The following is a 17,847-nucleotide window of genomic DNA, read 5'->3' on the forward strand; positions in this document are numbered from 1 at the left end:
ATTTTGACCACCTGGGATTATTTAATGAGCACCTAAATCTAATAAGCAAATGAGCATTTTTTGCATTTTGCTCCCATCGAAATGTGGCCACAGCGGCCAGGATTGAAACTGTGACCTCAAGCTTAGCAGCACAATGCCTTAGCCACTAAGCTACTGCAGTGGGTAGAACACACATAGGGTCTCAAGAAAATTGTGTAATGGCAATAAACCTGTCAGGAGCTGAATGCTACCCTCACCAACCAACGCTCACATTATGTTTCTGGTTTATTCAGCACACTTCACTGTCAATGCTGAAATCTAACAAATGGCCATCATCTTAAGGTTCAATGCTGCCGTTTATGTGCAAAGAGTTATGTGCGGATGCATCAGAATGACATGAAAACCAATGTTTTCAGAAAGACAGTGCCACGCTATGAAGCTGCCGTGCTACGAAGATGCTATGAAATTGAATACAGTTGAGTCTCGCTGCAACGAAATTCCCGGGACATGCAAAAAATTTCGTTGTGGAGGAACTTCGTTGACGCGAAATTAGTATGTATATATGTATGCCAAACGGCAAAGCTGTGAACGAAACCGAAACCATCGTCCAGGAAATCTTTGCGATGGCGTGGGGGAAAAGGTTGATACGTACCGAAGGCGGTCAATAAAGTGTCATCTTCACGAGAGAATGCATTTCGCGCTGCTGTTACAGCATTTCTCATACGTTGCGGCCGACGCCTAACTCAACGCGCGTGCCCAGCCGATCGCGATTGAAACATTCATTTTGCGGCACATGCGCCGTCGCAATGAAGCGGTTTGAATTATCACAATTTCATTGCATATTTATAACAAAGTCGGCTACCTTCCGGTAACCGACAAAGTCGGTTACCGGAAGTTTTATTTCCAGAAGTCGATCAGCCTGGATTTCTTACGCTTCACGGCAAGCAAAGGCGTTACGCGAGCCTCACAGTCCGTTAAAGGGCAACTCCGGCGATTTTTTGACCATGTCGAGCTAATAAAATATTTAGGTTCCCGAGACCCTCCTGTGACGCACCTGATAGCAGAATTGTTCCGCAACTTCGAAAATAATTTTAAATAAGCAAAAAAGCGCAAAAACGAAACCGAAACCTGAGCAAGCAGCCGAGCGAACCTCTGCCTGTGACGTCACGAATGTATCCCCGGCGGGGAAGGCGCGCAATGCATGCCGGTCTCGCCCGCGGGGTGAACGAAACCGGCGAAGAGCAGACGCTCAGCTTATTCGTGACCGCGCCGGACCTTCGGGTGACATTGCATGTAAGCTGCACCACCTATTCGGATCTGTCAAACAGTGGCAGTTATGATTCAGAAGAATTCAATAGCCACGAATCGCCGTCCTCCACCACTAGAGCCAGCACCCATGCCCAACATATCGCGCTGCGACATGAAGACCACGGGGTAGCCCTAACCACTGATATACGTGCTGCTTGCTATTTTAGGTGTTTTACCCCTCTCAGGGAACCGCTTCGCATGCTCACTGTAAGATGTGGAGCACGACTTTCCGCATTTGTATCCCACAAGAACGCCGCTGACAGTCCAAAGCACCGACCTGTGCATTTGTTTACATCGGCAGGTACAGCGACCACTCGTACGTCGTTCGCTTGAGATAGCCGCTCATAGGTGACATCAGTTAATGTCAGAACATATCAAAACACGTCGATTTTGTGCATGTAAGCACCGTTACATCACTCTGGGTCGCGCTGATACCACGCACCTTCGAAACAGCGAGCGGGAGACCGTATAGTAGGGAAGCGTTGTGCAGCCTGCTTATTTATTCTTCGTATTCTCTTCATGCACACAATTAGTGTTCCGTAAAGTAGATATAGATTGGGACATTGCGCGTATGATCGTTCATTTAGAGAATGTATAGTTTTCTCGCGGAAACGCCGATGTCATGAAGTATGACATCGTTGGCAGCTGAACGACACGGTTGTTTACGCATGCTGTATCGAAGGGGCCTCCGCTTGCTGCCCATTTGGGATACGAGGCAAACAGTGCACCTCGTAAGGTAAATAATGTCAGCATAACAATAGGTAATAATACACCCATGAATTTGCGTAGTCACATTTCATTTAGGGAAGCGCCGGCGAGTGCGACTGGCCGCATTCGAGAACGGCAACGTATACGGATGTTGATTGCGCGTCGTGTTGTCGCTTTTTGCGTGTGCACTGTACGAAATGAGGAATGGTTTATTTCAAATCCGTATAGTCAAAACTGAACTACAGAAGCAGCTTTCCTCATCCTAATAGCTTAATTACCTTCATATCAGTGGGTCTGGTCCGCCAGCAGCAGACGCACGAACTTGGCCACTGTGATAGGCTTAACCTCGGTTGAACGCGATCGGCATCGGCTCAAACTGTGTTTGCGGATGGCGAGGGCTGAAGTTCGTGCAGCCAACAACGCAACACCGCTTGCCATCCCGCATCACTTGCCCGTCCACAGGGAATGCAACTTCTCGCGACAGCAACATCTCACGCCAAGCGCTAGCTAACGATCGTCGACTCCTGCACGCTCTCGTCGCTGTCGTCTGCATGCTCTGCGTGGACCATTCCTGACGTCATACACAATGTGGCCTATAACTGAGGAGGGGGTAAGGTAGGGTGCTCGAGGCAATAAACTAAATTCATTTGTAAAAAATCTGTGCAACTCTCAAGCCTGCTTTTTTTAGGACATGACGGAGGTATTCAGAGGAACAGACCCAGCGAATTTCATCGACATACGTTGACATCGAAAAATCGCCGGAGTTGCCCTTTAAAAGAGCCATTGCGATGTCATTGTCGTGGGCTCTGATAACTTTTAAGATGAGGTCAAAAAGATCCATTACTTTCAAAGCAGTTGCCGGAGTCAGAGTGTCTAGCGGGTTGTCATTTTCCCCAGACGACAAGACGGCGTCATGTTGACAACAGCGGCTGCGGCGCGGCCATCGTATCTTGAAAGCAATCTGCATCGTGCACAATGTGCGCATCCATGCGGTCCTCATCTTCAAAGTGATCTGCGATGTGGGCAAAGTGCAACTAGTGCCGGTAGAGTCTTGTGCACTGTGCTTTCGACGTTTAGTTCACATTGAAGCGAGAGACGGCACGAGGTCAATTTGCTCGCTGCTATTGCCGCATCTCCTCTCACTCCAGCGTGTTGACACCGAGTTTCCGTGGTCATCGAGCGAGATGTGTTTATGTTTACCTGTGGGCGCGTGACACCGTGCTAGGTAATTTAGTTAGTAAGCGAACGTTTACAAGTTTATACAGCCGATAAAACTACGATCCTTAGTTCGTATAGCTGTCTACTATAATCTGCTATCGCAATCGATGCTTCGCATTTCGGGCGAAACTGCAAAATTTTTTCCTTCCGCTTTCTGCCTCGGCGATCATATGTGCCTTCTCCTCGAGAGAGAGAAATTTATGCTTCTTCGTTGACGTAGCCATTTCGACCGGACACACACCACAGAAAACAGCAGCGATTGTGGTGATCCCGTGCAGTTTCGCGCAGGCGCGTGATGACCACGCATGGCTATGAATTGCAGTGGCATAAATCGGTACTCTGAATTTGATTTTGTTCGTGAAAACCTTGTTCAAGCGGACATACATCATCACAGCTTTGGAAGGGCCTTCTAATTTGACTACTCGGCAGTTCTAATTTCAATTCAGTCCCGGTTTTGTTCTCGAAAAGTTCGTTGAAACGGAAATACCGAATAAAACGCCTTCGTTATGGAGAGACTTTTTTGTATTACTTTCTATGGGCAGCTGACGGGGAATCGGAAAATCTTCGTTGTGGCGGAAATTTCGTTGTAGCAGCATTCGTTGTAGGGGGATTCGACTGTACTGCTCAAATGAACTAAGACACCATACTCTTAAACTATGATCACAGGCGAAATGAAATGTATGACTGACTTCTCTGAGAGACTATCAGATGCAGAAACCACATATTGAAGAGGAGTCTGACATTCCACACTGTTACTGTGTGGATATAACACAGCACAGGCTGAGTTGGTACAGATGACAAGGTGTGCACTTAAGAAAGGCAGATACAGCCAATGCATGTACCTTTTCTTAAATATTTAAACTCAAATGCAGGAGTGGAGCACTAAAAAAAAAATATATGCTATTCAATGCAAAGCACAAAGTTGAAACCAGAAGCATCACAATGTGGTCACAAATTTTTTTGGAATATACTTCTTGCCCATATGCTTCTCTTCAACTCTTGAACCTTTGGTTCACAACTTAGAACTGCTCCACCTAGTTATGTGATGCCCAAACCAAATTTGGTGCTATTTATTTACCAGTGTACAATTGCCAATACCGAATAATGCTCTGGATACCAAAACGTTGAACTTGAAACTGTCATGAATGAACAGACACCACACCTCACAAGTGACTGGATACTGCTTTTTTAGTGAATACAATAGGTGCATTCAGGGACACAGCCAGCTTTAATTCACCAACTCAACTTCCAAAACAAAGTCACCAGCTCACCCAGGTAAGGTCCAGAGAAGTCTCCCTCCACACAGACCCCATTGTTTGGGTTGTAGTCATTGCCACACCAACCGCAGCCCAGCTTCTGCAGGCAACCAGCACAGTCCTTAAATGCTGAGCAATTGGGACACTGTGCTCCTGGGAATGTTGCTCCTCTGTAAAGTGAATGCAATGAAGATAGAACTCATTAGCGAATATAGAAAAAAAATGCATGTAATTAAACTAAGAAATGATGTCTACAGATGCTATATGCCATACAACCAGATCCAGTAGATCTAGTAGATCCAGTAGCATATGTGAAAGGAAGTATAGTCGGCTCATATTGATATTAACCTCTTTTAGCCAGTTGTCATGGTTTCATGACATGCTGATTGCAAATCCTGAATGAGTCCAGGATGCTTAAGTACACAAAGTGGATAAACAACACACAGGCTTATATTTGATGCAACCATCTCAACACTTTATTCTACTTTCATGGTACGTAACACCAGCTGTAGAAAACAACATGAAAAGCACCCTCTGTGCTGCAGGCCAGGCAAAGTTTGTTTGAATGATGCTTTCATCAGCATCACTGGTAACATCCTTTAACCTCTTATCACCAGAATTTTTTTTGCGAGGAAAGATACCACATGTAAAAGCCGCACCCTGGACTTTGTGAAAAAAAATCCCCCAAACAACATATTTAAAAATTACCCGTGTATAAGTTGCACCCTTGATTTTTAAGAACGTTGGCAGTGTTATCTGTTGTGTGGCACGAAAATTCCGAAGATTTTTTTTTTTTTTTACTGTAGCAAGACAAGGCAGCCGTGCTGAGTTTTCGGCGCCTCCTGGTAGCAAAAGCACAGCCTCCAAGGTTTAGCGGCTGCCTCCAAGGCGCTGCCGTCGCTGGTCTGTAGGGCATCACCATTTATTCCAGCTGGCAGGTGACACGCTACGGGAATAGCCATGAACAGCCAGAGCCAGTACAAGTGAGTACTGTAGTAAAATAAAGGCAAGTAACACCAAAAATATTTATAAAAAAGAAAATTTTGTGTCTTTTTCTCCGTGTAATGGCTGCACCCCTGATTTTCACTACAAATCTCAGAAAAAAACCTGCCGCCATTACACGAGTATATACGGTACTTCAATAGCAACTGCCAGCGTTTTTACATTGCAGTGGTGTCCGTAAACTTTTTCAGGCCATCTACTGATATTTGTAGGCTTATTAAGAAATAAAGTGGCAACAAACCTGACCTGCAAACAATTTCTCTCTATCGCCACATTAACTCATTATGTCTTTCAACTTTTAAAGCAAAACCTCTTATATCTTATGAATCATACAAAAAGGTCTGCACTGGAAAGGTGAACCTTAGAACTCGCGCCCCTGAATGGACACAGCTGTGTAGCTTTCTTGCTGTATTCATTCTGATTGGGACTCACTGTGTAGACCTGTGTTTCATATTCCAAACAAGAGCCAGTGGTAAGCTGATATGTTCTTGTCCTAAGACTCAACGTAACATGAGAATCCAGCTTTAACTTAAGCATCCTGGACTGATTTGGCATTTGCAATCGGCATGTCATGAAACCATGACTGGCTAACAGAGGCTAATATAAATGTGAGCCAACTATACTCCCTTTCACATAAGATAATTTTGTGTACTCAGCAACAGTTTTAACACACTAGTGAAAAACATGAGCTACACTGTAATATTAATAACTTACACCAAGTTGAATGAAAGTTAAACTCACTGGCAACATTTTTCATTATATACATATAACCATTATTTTGTTTTGTCAACGGACAAAAAAAAAAAAAAAAAAAAAGCCATTACGAAAGAGTATGGAAACCTGGGCCGCAATCTTGTACGCGTTTGAAAAGCCGACGTTCAGTTTCGCCTCACGCGTAGGCCTACATTGGCCTAGGCCGCGATATCAGCGTGGCCTAGGCCAAGCGCATGAGACCAAAACCAGACGTAGGTTTTTCAAACGCGTACAAAATAGCAGCCCTGATGTATAGAGCAGTCAGTTGTTCATGTGACAAGTCATGTTTTGCAATACTATAGTCAAACCCGATTATATGGAACCCAGTTAAATCAAATGATTTTCTATACAGAACAAATTCTGACCATTGTGAAGCTGTGGCAAGAACATACCGTATTTTTCCGCATATAGCCGACCACTGCGTATAACCCACACCCCCATTTACAACAGCCAGGAAACAACAAAAATTTAAAAAAAAACACGCTTAAATCCCAGGAATTAACTGCATATAACAACGCTCAAATCTTTGCAAAAACAGTCTCCATTCGTGGATGCACTACCTGTCCACGTCGTATCTTCAGCCAGCGGCTCTGTCCCCCCCTTTTCGTCGATGCTGATACAGTATAGACCACTTATAACGTAACTGCTTATAGTGCAGGACCGGATATAGTGCGGTCTTTTCAGACTCCCGTTAATTTTCCCATAGCACTCCATGTATACACGTATCGCTTATAGTGCAGTTGCGGGAAACGAAATACCGGTTACAGTGCGGCTGCCTGGGAGTACGGAAGTCAGCGGAGACGGCGAACGCTCCCCTCAAACGGGCGCCCCAAGGAGTGTTCGAGGAAGAAAGAGAGACGAAGTGGAGGAGAAGGGCACGTGGTACGAATGAACAGCCAGTGAGGCTGAAACCAGAATCTTGAGTGCGAGTCGTGAAATATCACGGCGCGCATAGCGAGCGAGGGCCACGAAACTGCCAACGCCGGCCAACACGCGCTTCACGATAACGGCAGTAAACAAAACTTCAGGGAGCGGGCGGCGCCGGCACGGCACGGCAAAGGGCGCACGTGGAGACCATGGAATGAGAGGGCGGAGGGCGGCAGGGAAGCAGATTTCGCCTCGGCAACTCCGCCGTTTCGGTGGCTCCCCTCGCGCTCCCTCACTTTCTATTGTCACCGTGCGCGCCCGCCGCCGTGCAGGCGCCGTCGCTCCAGTCAGCCCGGCGCCAGCTCCCCAAAGTTTCGTTTTCTGCCGTTATTGGGAAGCGGGCATTTGCCGGCGTGGGCAGTTTCGTTGGCCGGCCTGGGACAGTGTGGCTGCTTCCCTCTGTGCCGTAGCAGCAGCGTGCAAGGTCAACATGTGACTAGAAAGTAGAGGAAGCATAAAGGAGAAAGAAGGGTTCACTGCCATTGTCTACGCGTGGCTACGGTAGCGTGGCTGAGACGTCGGCACGTACACGCATGTTCCGACGCAACGCATAATCGGCGACCTTGCCATTTGAGAGAGGGTGAAATTTCCGCCGCATTTTTTTTTTTTTTCGCGCGCGACATTGAGGGGTCTCTCCTAAGCTTTTACTCTATGGCGGTGCTGGAACAATGCCGGTCGGTCGGAGGCGCCGCCGCGTGATTTGGTTCAAATTAACGATATTCGACTGTAAATTGAATGCAAACGCTCAAGCCGAATTCCTCGACTGTCGCATAAGCGTGGCGGCTCGGTGCACATGTTTTGCATATGTGCGGGCCTTGAAAATTGTTGCTTTGGTTATAGTGCGGTACCGCTTATAGTGCGGATATTCACGACTCCGGCGACTTACGTTATAAGCGGTCTACACTGTAATGTTTAGCTTCTGCTGTGCTGTAAAGCTGTATTCACACAATGGAGCAAATTGCAATTTTAGCTTGCAGATTCAGTATTACATGATCATACGTCACCCGCGTCTGTGGCACTCCCTCAGTCTGTGCGAAGTGCTTCACAATACGATGGACAGCCAAATCACTGTTGGAATTTTTGCCTCGGTCACGTTTGCTTTATCACCATCGCCCATGCAAGGACTGCTCCGTCTGCACTTTTATCCTGGCTGTGAAGTCATCCGATTCACGTCACGTGCCACGTGACTGATTCGTCCGCGATCACGCGCTTCTTGTGAACCCTTTGGTCATTCAGCGCAGCTCATAGTGATCTGAGTTCTAGTTTGCCGGCGCCCCGTGCACTATTTGCTAACTACTAAATGCAAAATGGCGCCCCACATAGAGGAGGGGAATGGACAGAGGGGAGAAGGGACCTTGAACACGCAAGGGTGGGGAGAAAATGGACTTCCCTAGGAGATAATGAAACTTTAGATGGTGGAGAACCTTACCTTGAATAGTGGCTTCACGGTAGCATGCAGCGCTGCTGTGAAGCCACAGCTCAAGGCGAAAATAGCATACAACCTGCACCCCGAGATTACTGTTGATTTTTGTAATTTCGATGTGGGTTATGTGCGCAAAAATACGGTATAACAAAACGTACAGTTGGATTGATTGAAAATTGTATTCCCACCCAATGGGTTGAACTCAATGTAGCAACAAACAGTTCCATAGGTTGGTTTTCTCACACAGAAGAATAAAAAAACAAAGTAACAACTTTTCCTTCAGCCATGGTGTATGCCATGCGAATTTTCAATGTCATGGCTGCACATAAAGACAAGTCAAATCAACAACAACCACTCATGGGCACTATTGCAAGATTGATATGAACAAGTTTGACTGTAGCACAAAGAAATGTGTACATGCCCATTATGCACAGGAAAATGGTACTAGACTAATGCTGGCATGTTTCCTGCAGGAGAGCATATTTGGTGCATCCAAAATGGCCAAAGTTCTTTGTCAAGATTCTGATGAATTTGCTGGTATCACAAATAGCAAATGAAGTCAAGCCCTCAGCACTCACTTGGGACTTCCGTGGTCCTCATCAACCCACTCACGACAGCCACCGTACATGAAGGAGGTAGTGTATGTGGAGAAGAGGAAGCAGCTCTGCGTCTCTCGACACCAAGCACACCGCCCAGGGTCCCCTAGACATGAAATGCATCCTCTTCGCCTGCAAGGATGAAGGGCCCAACCATTGTGGACAAGTTTCTCAGAGTGCATCCAGTGCTAGAGCAGTAGGGTAATCAGACTGGCTCATGTTATCACATTTGATAAACACTTTCAGTTTCCAATAAGAACTTGCTCACTAATTTTCACAAACTTTGAATGAAAGATGATGCCCTCATGAAGACAAGTCCCCTTAATAGAAACACTGGCTCAAGGCTGACGTTTCCCTTGTTTGGGCACTGTTGAATCAGGATTGCAGAGACAAATACCACACCGTGATATTGCAGGTTGACTGTTTTAGAACAGGGTCAACTCCACCTGGTTTGTTGCACTAATGGGCGTTTTACATGTAACTAAAGCTTTGGTTAAAGTAGCGGGCCATGATCACACTGCAGGGTGATCTAATCAGAAGCACTTCCATTAGACTTGGAATGCATACCTCAAAAGCATTTGTGAAAACCAAGAGTCCACTGTTCCCTCATTTTCTCCTAGCCCAGCTCAGAAGGCATGTTCACAAAAGGCACAGTAAGAAAGCATCCTCAACTCACAGGTGACATGGAGTTGGGCACAGATCTGGATGCCTAACAGCCGAACTGTGGCGGCCCCGACGTACACAGAAGGCTCCTTCCACAATCCACTCACAGAATGGATCCTGTAAGCAAGGAATAACTGCCATGAGCAGCACACGAAGTTCACGGCACTGCATAGCTATCATATTTGACAGGAAAGTTTAGCTTGGACCTGATTCAGATTTGCCTATTATGAAGCACAGATACGCCTCCTGAGTAGGCCATTACCGAAAAACTTTAACAAAATTTGTTGCACTGAAAAAAAAATAGCAATTTTTGGATAAAGCATTTTGGTTTAGGCCCTGAAATATTTCACAAATGTTGCCAAAATCACAGTTAAAAAAAATTGACATGGCAAGTTTACAACCCCGTAACTCTACGACAAAAACATACCTTGCAATTAACTGCAACAGACAAATAAGCAAGGTGAAAAAAAAGTCTAAATTATTAAGCTTTGCTTTAAACTGCACAAGTCATTTGTGAATGCTAGCTTCAAAAAATGCTTGCAGCCAAGATTAAAAACACAAAGAAACTTTGTGTCTACTTTTGGTATTAAACTATTCAGTATACATATTTAATAAGGCAGGCAAAAACATAAATTAGGATAAACTAAGGTAAAATACACACAGTAAAAGGAAGTTACAAAGCAACTTTTATTATTTATTCTTGGAGAAAAGTCCCTTTTGTAGATCTCAAACAGCTCCTAAGAAACCTTCAATTACACCAGCTGTGGCTTTTTATTTTTCAGTGTGAATTGCACTGTTCTCACAAGAGAGGACTTCTGCCTATGTTCATAAGAAACTGCCTACAACCTTCACAATGCTGATTAATAAGGCATGTTTACAGAGCACAATGTGCCTCACTACACATCATGTACACCCGTGAGCTTAAGTATACAGACCATTCAATCCTGAATATTCAATCCTGAATATATGAGTGGCCATTCCACAACAAAGCGCCGATTTTCTTCTCTGCCTATGAATGTAACAGGAAAGTGAGGACTGGAGTCCAAACTTGGCATTGCAATCTTTGCAGTGCACTAGTCAATTTCAGTTTGTGCATCTGAATTATGAAGAAATTCACATTTTTTGGTGACCCTGTGGTTCGTATACGTTTGCTCACGGGTGTACATATCCTCCCATGATTTACCATTACTCATGTCAGGCTGGAGCATGTACATCTGAATGTAAAAGCCCGTGTAAGTATGCTCTCAAGGTTTCTTGATGTTTTTGCTCCCTTCATCACACGGTCTTACCTCAAGAGAAGTAATGCAGTGACCTAAAATAATCAGTTACTACTGCAAAATGTTAGATCCATGTGGCATTGTAAGAGCTTGCATTATCCAACCCATGAGTCAAATGGTTTATGTTACCCAGACTTCCTTTTGTAATTCACCTACCAGGAACTAAATAAATGCCCTCAAGTGTAGTTTATAAGGATATTCAGCTGAACAGCTTGTTCTAAGGGGGTCTACAGTAAATGTGAATGTAAAGGTCTTCCGATTGTGACCCCAGGGAATTTTGCTGGATATGGTATATAGTTCAATGTAAGTCATAGACAACAGCAAATGGACAAAACCATTTCTTGGACAAAATGTAGGGACTTTTGTCATGATTGACACAAAACAACTCGGCAAATAATTTAATAAGAAGTTTACCCAATGAATGCGAGTATGAAGAGAAGCAGGCAAGGCAAATGAGTGACTGTTAACTCTAAGTAGTTCAACAGGCAAAATGGTATGGTGAGCTCACGGAGTAAGATAAACAGGAGCGCCGACTCCGCCACCGCGCAACGCATTTGCTCGGGACAAACCGTGCAACGCAAATTATACATCGCGTAGCGCCATCTGTCGAGGCGCGTGGAAAGCACTCAACAGCTTGATTCCATGTGCGCATGCGCTGAGTGGCGGAGACCGCCGGCGACGGCGGCGCAGAACGAGCAGCGCAGCACCCGCAGAGCGTGTCGTCTGCTACAAACGTGGACCCTCGGCCGTCTGAATTTGACAGCAATCAAACACAAAAAATAATGCGCACAAATAATAAAAGCGCAAATAAACACGCGGTAGCACTTTTATGCACACATACGAAACATTTTTAGATGTCTTTAGAGGAAACAGACGATAAATGATGCCGTACAAAAAGACACAACAGAAGTACTTGTTTTTCACTCCTCTACGTCTGCGCGGAAGCAAAGGTGCGAAATTTTCATCTTCCTCGCTTTGTTTACCATGTCTGCAGTATGTTTATTCATGCCTGACGGAACAAGGTATCTTGATACTTGTGCGTGAGGAGACTGAGCAACAGGACAGTGTTTTGTTCCCAGCTGTAAATCTGGGTATGGCAAAGGACGCGAGAAGTTTTCGCTCTTCGCGGTGCCATCTGATCTTCAACTACTGCACCAGTGGCGTGAAATTCCTGAAAGTAAGCGAGCGCTTAAAGCAATCGACAAAATATGTGCGCGACACTTCGAGAAGCTGCTTATTTTTGATAGTTACTTCAGCAAAGACAAAGGCGATGTCCTACTAGATGTAAAGAAAGTGCCTCGACTTCGAAGCGGAGCCGCTCCTTCAATTTGTTTAGGGAAGCCTGGCATAGCTCAATGATGCTGAATGCCAGGAGGAACCAGAAGACACCAATGCGGAAGGACGAGAGGAGCTCAATTTAAATTTGTCTACAACTACACACAGTGCAGGTGCCTTTCCTTGTCCAGAGGCATGCCGTAATTTAGAGAGAAAGGGAAAGAAGGACAAGGAGGCCAGTGTAAATACCGGCTGGCTACCCTGTAAATTCTCAGCCTTGCCTTCGAGATGGTTCTTCCAGTTATGCAGACACATAATCAGAGCTTCTCTTGTGAAATAATAAGCAGGAAACACTGGCAGGAATTCCCAATTATTATGTTTAATGAGAATGTGGCGATTCTGCTCGCAAGAGAACCGGGCAACACGAAAAGCACTGCGAGAAACAAAGAAGCAAGCGAAGCATCTTAGCACTTGATGCATGCTCAGATAAAAAAGAGTGATAAACGTCAGCTTTTCCATAAAAACTTCTTTTCGTTGTCTGTCATTGTTTGAGACCACCCGAACTGCCGTTATATCGCCTTACCATTTGCTATACTTTTTCTTTCAGTCTTAGTTTCAGTAATTTGTTTATTTTCTATTCCTGTGCCTTGTAAAGTTCCATGTAGGCCACCTGACAAATGCCCTGCATTTGGCCTGTATAAAATAAATTAAATAAAATGATACATGACTTGTTTCTCCGGCTAACGTCACTCAGTGAACCGCAAGAGCTATGTGCACTACAGACGTCAGGGCGTGCGCAGAGCAGACGACAAAACGGATAGGCAAGCAGGCACCGCAAGAGAGTCCCCGCGCCTTTGCTCCTTCGGTTTGTTGGGCCCGCCTCTCCGCTGCAGAGTTTTTCATCATTCGTAGCGCCGTCTGGCGAACACGCCGTGAAGCAGGAGCCGGTGTTTCAGAATGTGTCCCTTCCAGACGAGCAGAGTCGGCGCTCCTGTCTTATCTTACTCCGTGGGTGAGCTACATAACTAATAGCAATGTCATTCAATGAAGAAAAAACAACTTTGTAGCACAGACTTCCTTTGCACATCAGTGCGAAGAATATATGAGTGGCTTACCTGGACACAGTCGTGACAATAGATGAACCCTGAGCAGGTGGGGCAGTGGTGTGGTTCCAAGACCAAGAGCTGTGTGCTCCCCGGGGCACACGGTGCTGCTCCCTTGGCCGTAGGTGGTGACGTTGGCTGCCGTGGCACGCAAGCCGGAGCTGATGGGCACCAGCCGCAGCCAGCATCACTCAGGCATGCCAGGCATGTGCCACGTGAAGGGCACTGGGTCCCATTGCGATACGGTTCCAGGTGCTTGCTGGATATTACCTGATGAGAGTCACGAGCATTCCATCGTAGATCTAAGTTGCGATCGCAGTGTTTGGTGCAGTACTTGGCTGGTGCATGTAAAGAGAGATCGAGAAGGTAACGTAGCTCCCGCGCTGCTGTTGATGGTAGCAGGAGTGGCTGGCCACTCGGGCGTTTTGCCTCTGTTCGATTGTAGCTGTGTGCACTCAGCTGTGCCACCAGCTCAGTGTCTTCGAGGCGGGTGCTTCCAGCTTGGCCCAAGCGCAGTGCAGCACGTCCTCCATTGATGTCAAGGAAGAGGCGCAGCGGCTCCCCCGATGGGGGCAGGGCTCCCCGAGGGTGCAGAAAGCCCAGTAGGCGTGCCACGTGCTCTCCGCCTCCTTCCTGTTCATCTTGGTACTCGGAGGTGAACATCAGATGCTGGCTACTGTTGTTCACGTACGACACCTGATCTGGTTGAGAGAGGTTGACTGGATTCCTGTACTGCAGGAGAAAAAGGCCTGGCCGAAAGTCAAATGTGCGGCATTCATGCAAGGAGGCCACAATTTGGCCATGCGGACCCCAGAAGCCTGCTTGCTCTGCTGAGAGGCGACCATCATGGGGAGGACGACATACTCCAGGAGGCTCTGGAAACAGGCAGCAGAGAAATAAAATGAACGTCAAATTAATGTACCATGTAGGCATCGATGCAGTAAATAGCAACATCTAAATGTTAACATAAACCCAATGGAAAGTAATTAATAGCATAAAAATAGGTGGCTCAAGCACCAGTAACATGAAGGTTAGATGCACCTCATGAGAGCCACAGTAAGTCCCGTTTCTCTTGCATGCACATGGGCAGACTTAGCTGCCTGGTGGCAGCCCTTTTGGCCAGTGCACAGGTGGCAAGGCATGGCTCATCAACATGGCCACTGAAGGCCACCACCTCAGCTAGTGACATCTTGCAATGACCTTTGTTGTCTTGCCTTATTCACTTTTCCCTGTTTCCAGTGCCCTGCATGACAATGGTGCCAAAGGAGCTGGCAACTCTTTTGTCACTTCCCGCATTCCCTCTCCATAAAAAAAAGAGATCATCTCTGACAAAGGACAGAATGCAGTGCATGTCTTTGCCGATGTCTCTCTTACCTTAAAGGGGCCCTGAAACACTTTTTATATCTAAACATAGAATGTCCTCACTAATAAAGAATGCTGCCTCATGAATCTCCTGCCACAAAAATTTTTTAAACCCTTCAAGTATAAGTGGAGTTAGACGTAATTACTGCCCCAATGAGCAGCTTTCTCTCTCCTTTTGTCTACACTAGTGCGCTGGAAGCTACGCAGGGGAGGTGGCTAGGCTCTGCCTAAATGTTGAGCATCTCATTGACGGGAGAGGTATCCTACGGCGAGAGGGCTCATCGCGGCACCCCGTGGCGGCCGTGGCATCTACTCTACAGAGCAGGCTGCTGCTATCTTGGAGGCCACGCAGCTATGTGCAACTGTCATGTTTACACCGGCAGTGCAAATATGAAACGCTGATTTATTTATCTTCTTTTGAGATCGCAGACACACACACACACATACCATATATATATATATATATATATATATATATATATATCTTTCAGTTATTTGTAGCAATAATAGTATTACTGATAATGTTCAAGCGATCACAAAATCGGCCAATAGGTGTTGGTGAGCTTCGCTGCTTGCAATGACGGCATTGTAAAGGTGAGAGAAAGCGATTTTGAACTGTTTTTGACAAGAGATTGTAAATTCCCTGCTGCATGCAGTGCAATAATATTGGCTCCCATATTCACAGGAGCCTCTTCTACAGATCGTCAACGTTTCCTTAGATGTTCAAAAAGTGCTTCAGGGGCCTTTTAAGCTAAGTTGGACACTGGTAGTTTGTGCCATGTTTACCTCAGCAGAACTTTTTTTTTACCAACCCTTTACCAACGATTATGTGTGGTGCAGTAGCCTTCCCTGGGGCCTTCAACAACAGGCTGCATCTGCTACACAAGTGTACCATCAGCATGAATTGAAACATGAACGCAAAAAGTTATAACACCTTACACATAATTACTTTAGAGTGTAATATGCAATACATGCGCAGCCAGCTTCTTCTATACAAGGTGTATTCAGAAATATAGGTATATCAGATTCTGAACCATGAACCAGTCACATATGCAGGACAAACCTAAAAATGCAAATATGGATCCTACTCGATTTCAACTTATACAGTAGATTTCCATTAATTCGACTCTGGCTAATTCGACTGTTTGGTTAATTTGATCCTTACCGAAGGTCTCGTCTGGCCCCCATTCATTTCTGTGGGCCCAAACTTCCATTATTTCAATCTAAAGTTGGCCTTCACCGGATAATTAGAACTGGACCAGTCAGCCTGCATGTGCCTGACCCCTATGGCAACCACAATAGCGACCCTCTTAGTGGCAGCGTCTGTCTCTGCAGAGCTTAGGGGACAGTGAATGTGTTGAACACACATCCTCACCTGCCAAAAACGCCTATTGTCGGCTTGCTCTAGGAAGATTTCCAAGCAATAACGGTAGCTCACAATGTCTGATTATGGTATTTACCGAATTCTAATGCATGCCATTTTTTTTCCCAGGAAAATAGGACCGAAAATCGCATTCGCGGCATTTGTACGCTGTGCCATGTAACACAGCTGTGTTGCGGCAAAGCTGACTTTAGAAAACCGGCTGCCATTACGCAACACATATTACACCCTTGCCCATTTTTCCTGCTAAATAAAATTGGGTGCAGATCAGATTTCTACTTTGTTTAGGAGCTTTGTCATTTCTACGTTAATTTTCCACTTTGGACTCATAGAAAGTGGGTGCGCATTTGAATTGGGGGCATGTTAACATGCACCTGGAAAATACTGCGAAATAAATCAGCGGTGAGTCGTAAAGGCTTTTTTTTTTCATTTTTCTTTAAATCTTTTTTTTAATATTGTTTCATTCGACCCGCTAGATAATTCGATCAATTTCATCGGTCCCATCAGGGTTGAATTAATGTAAGTTGACTGTATTCACATTTGTCCGCTGATAATACATTTTGTACACAGTGCATTCCCAAGAAAAAAACACTTTTTGTTGACCCCAATACTATCAGCCAATCTACACTGTGTTAGAGGTTGGAGAACCTACCACGGTATCCTTTGTATGCCACAGAGTGGGGCTCAGTCCTCTAGAACCTAACTTGACAGATGAGGGCTATGGCGTAGTCAAGAAGGCAACCCACACTTTATGTATAAAAACACCCTCTCTCAAACTGTGCTAACCATTTTCTCCCCAGTTCGAACCTCACCATCACTGACCACAGCATCTAAACCCATTGGACTCCACAAAGAAAGCTTTGCTTTAAAAATAAAAAAACAATTATCGCTAGGCTGTATCAGGGGTAAAGCCACAGTGTGGTCTTGTTCGCTCTGCTGAGGACGTATGGGTACTGGGGTAAAGAAATGGCGTAACCAAATACAAAAGTGGCATTTATTCCCACATCAGAAAGCTTATAAGTTATATGCTTAACTTATGATACAGCTAATAGGAGTCCTACGGTCTAATCTTGCAATCATGCTCATTCCCTATTTGTAATGGGCCCACCGTGATCAAAGGCAGTGGGCACTAATTGGCAACCCTCCCACTTGCTGCCCGAGTCTCTTAACAGCATTTCTGGATCCTAGGTGTCAAACGTGAGGGTGCCATAAACGAGCAAGCATGAAATTTTCGAAAAAAGATTGCACACTTGTAGGCCTTATAACTCCTGATGAGCACAGGTTTGAGTTTGATGGATTATACCTACAATGGCTGAGCGAGCTCTCTAAAACGCAACCCCTCCATCTTGTGGGAATGCGCGACTCTCACGCGTCCCCTGATGTCGTTTTCCCCGCATGGCTCGTGTCTCCTGTGGTCCGGCTTCTCTGCGTGGCTAAGCACCGGCGGCGGTCATGGTGGTTGTGGCGCATTGCGAGAGATGGCGCGAGTGTCGCGATGCTAGCACCACCGAACAGTGAGGTGGCTTGGGAGCAAGGGGTCGAAGGAGCTTCCTCTTCGGGTTGGGGACGGTGAGCGATGCGGACGTTCCACGCGTGCGCCGATCCACGCTTCGCGA

General features: G+C 45.8%; 1 protein-coding gene across 1 annotated transcript in view; it reads right to left on the reverse strand.

Moving 5' to 3' along the window:
- Window positions 1-17,847, reverse strand: part of LOC119436983 (multiple epidermal growth factor-like domains protein 8) — a 169,403-nt gene that overhangs the window by 127,746 nt on the left and 23,810 nt on the right. The window contains exons 8-11 of the mRNA XM_037704034.2: window positions 13,501-14,363; window positions 9,847-9,950; window positions 9,153-9,302; window positions 4,485-4,639 (exon numbers count right to left, since the gene is read on the reverse strand). Coding sequence (XP_037559962.1) covers window positions 4,485-4,639; window positions 9,153-9,302; window positions 9,847-9,950; window positions 13,501-14,363 — 1,272 coding nt within the window. The remainder of the gene's footprint in view (window positions 1-4,484; window positions 4,640-9,152; window positions 9,303-9,846; window positions 9,951-13,500; window positions 14,364-17,847) is intronic.

This window comes from Dermacentor silvarum, chromosome 1, assembly GCF_013339745.2.
Source record: "Dermacentor silvarum isolate Dsil-2018 chromosome 1, BIME_Dsil_1.4, whole genome shotgun sequence".
In the NCBI taxonomy this organism is placed as follows: Eukaryota; Metazoa; Arthropoda; class Arachnida; order Ixodida; family Ixodidae; genus Dermacentor; species Dermacentor silvarum.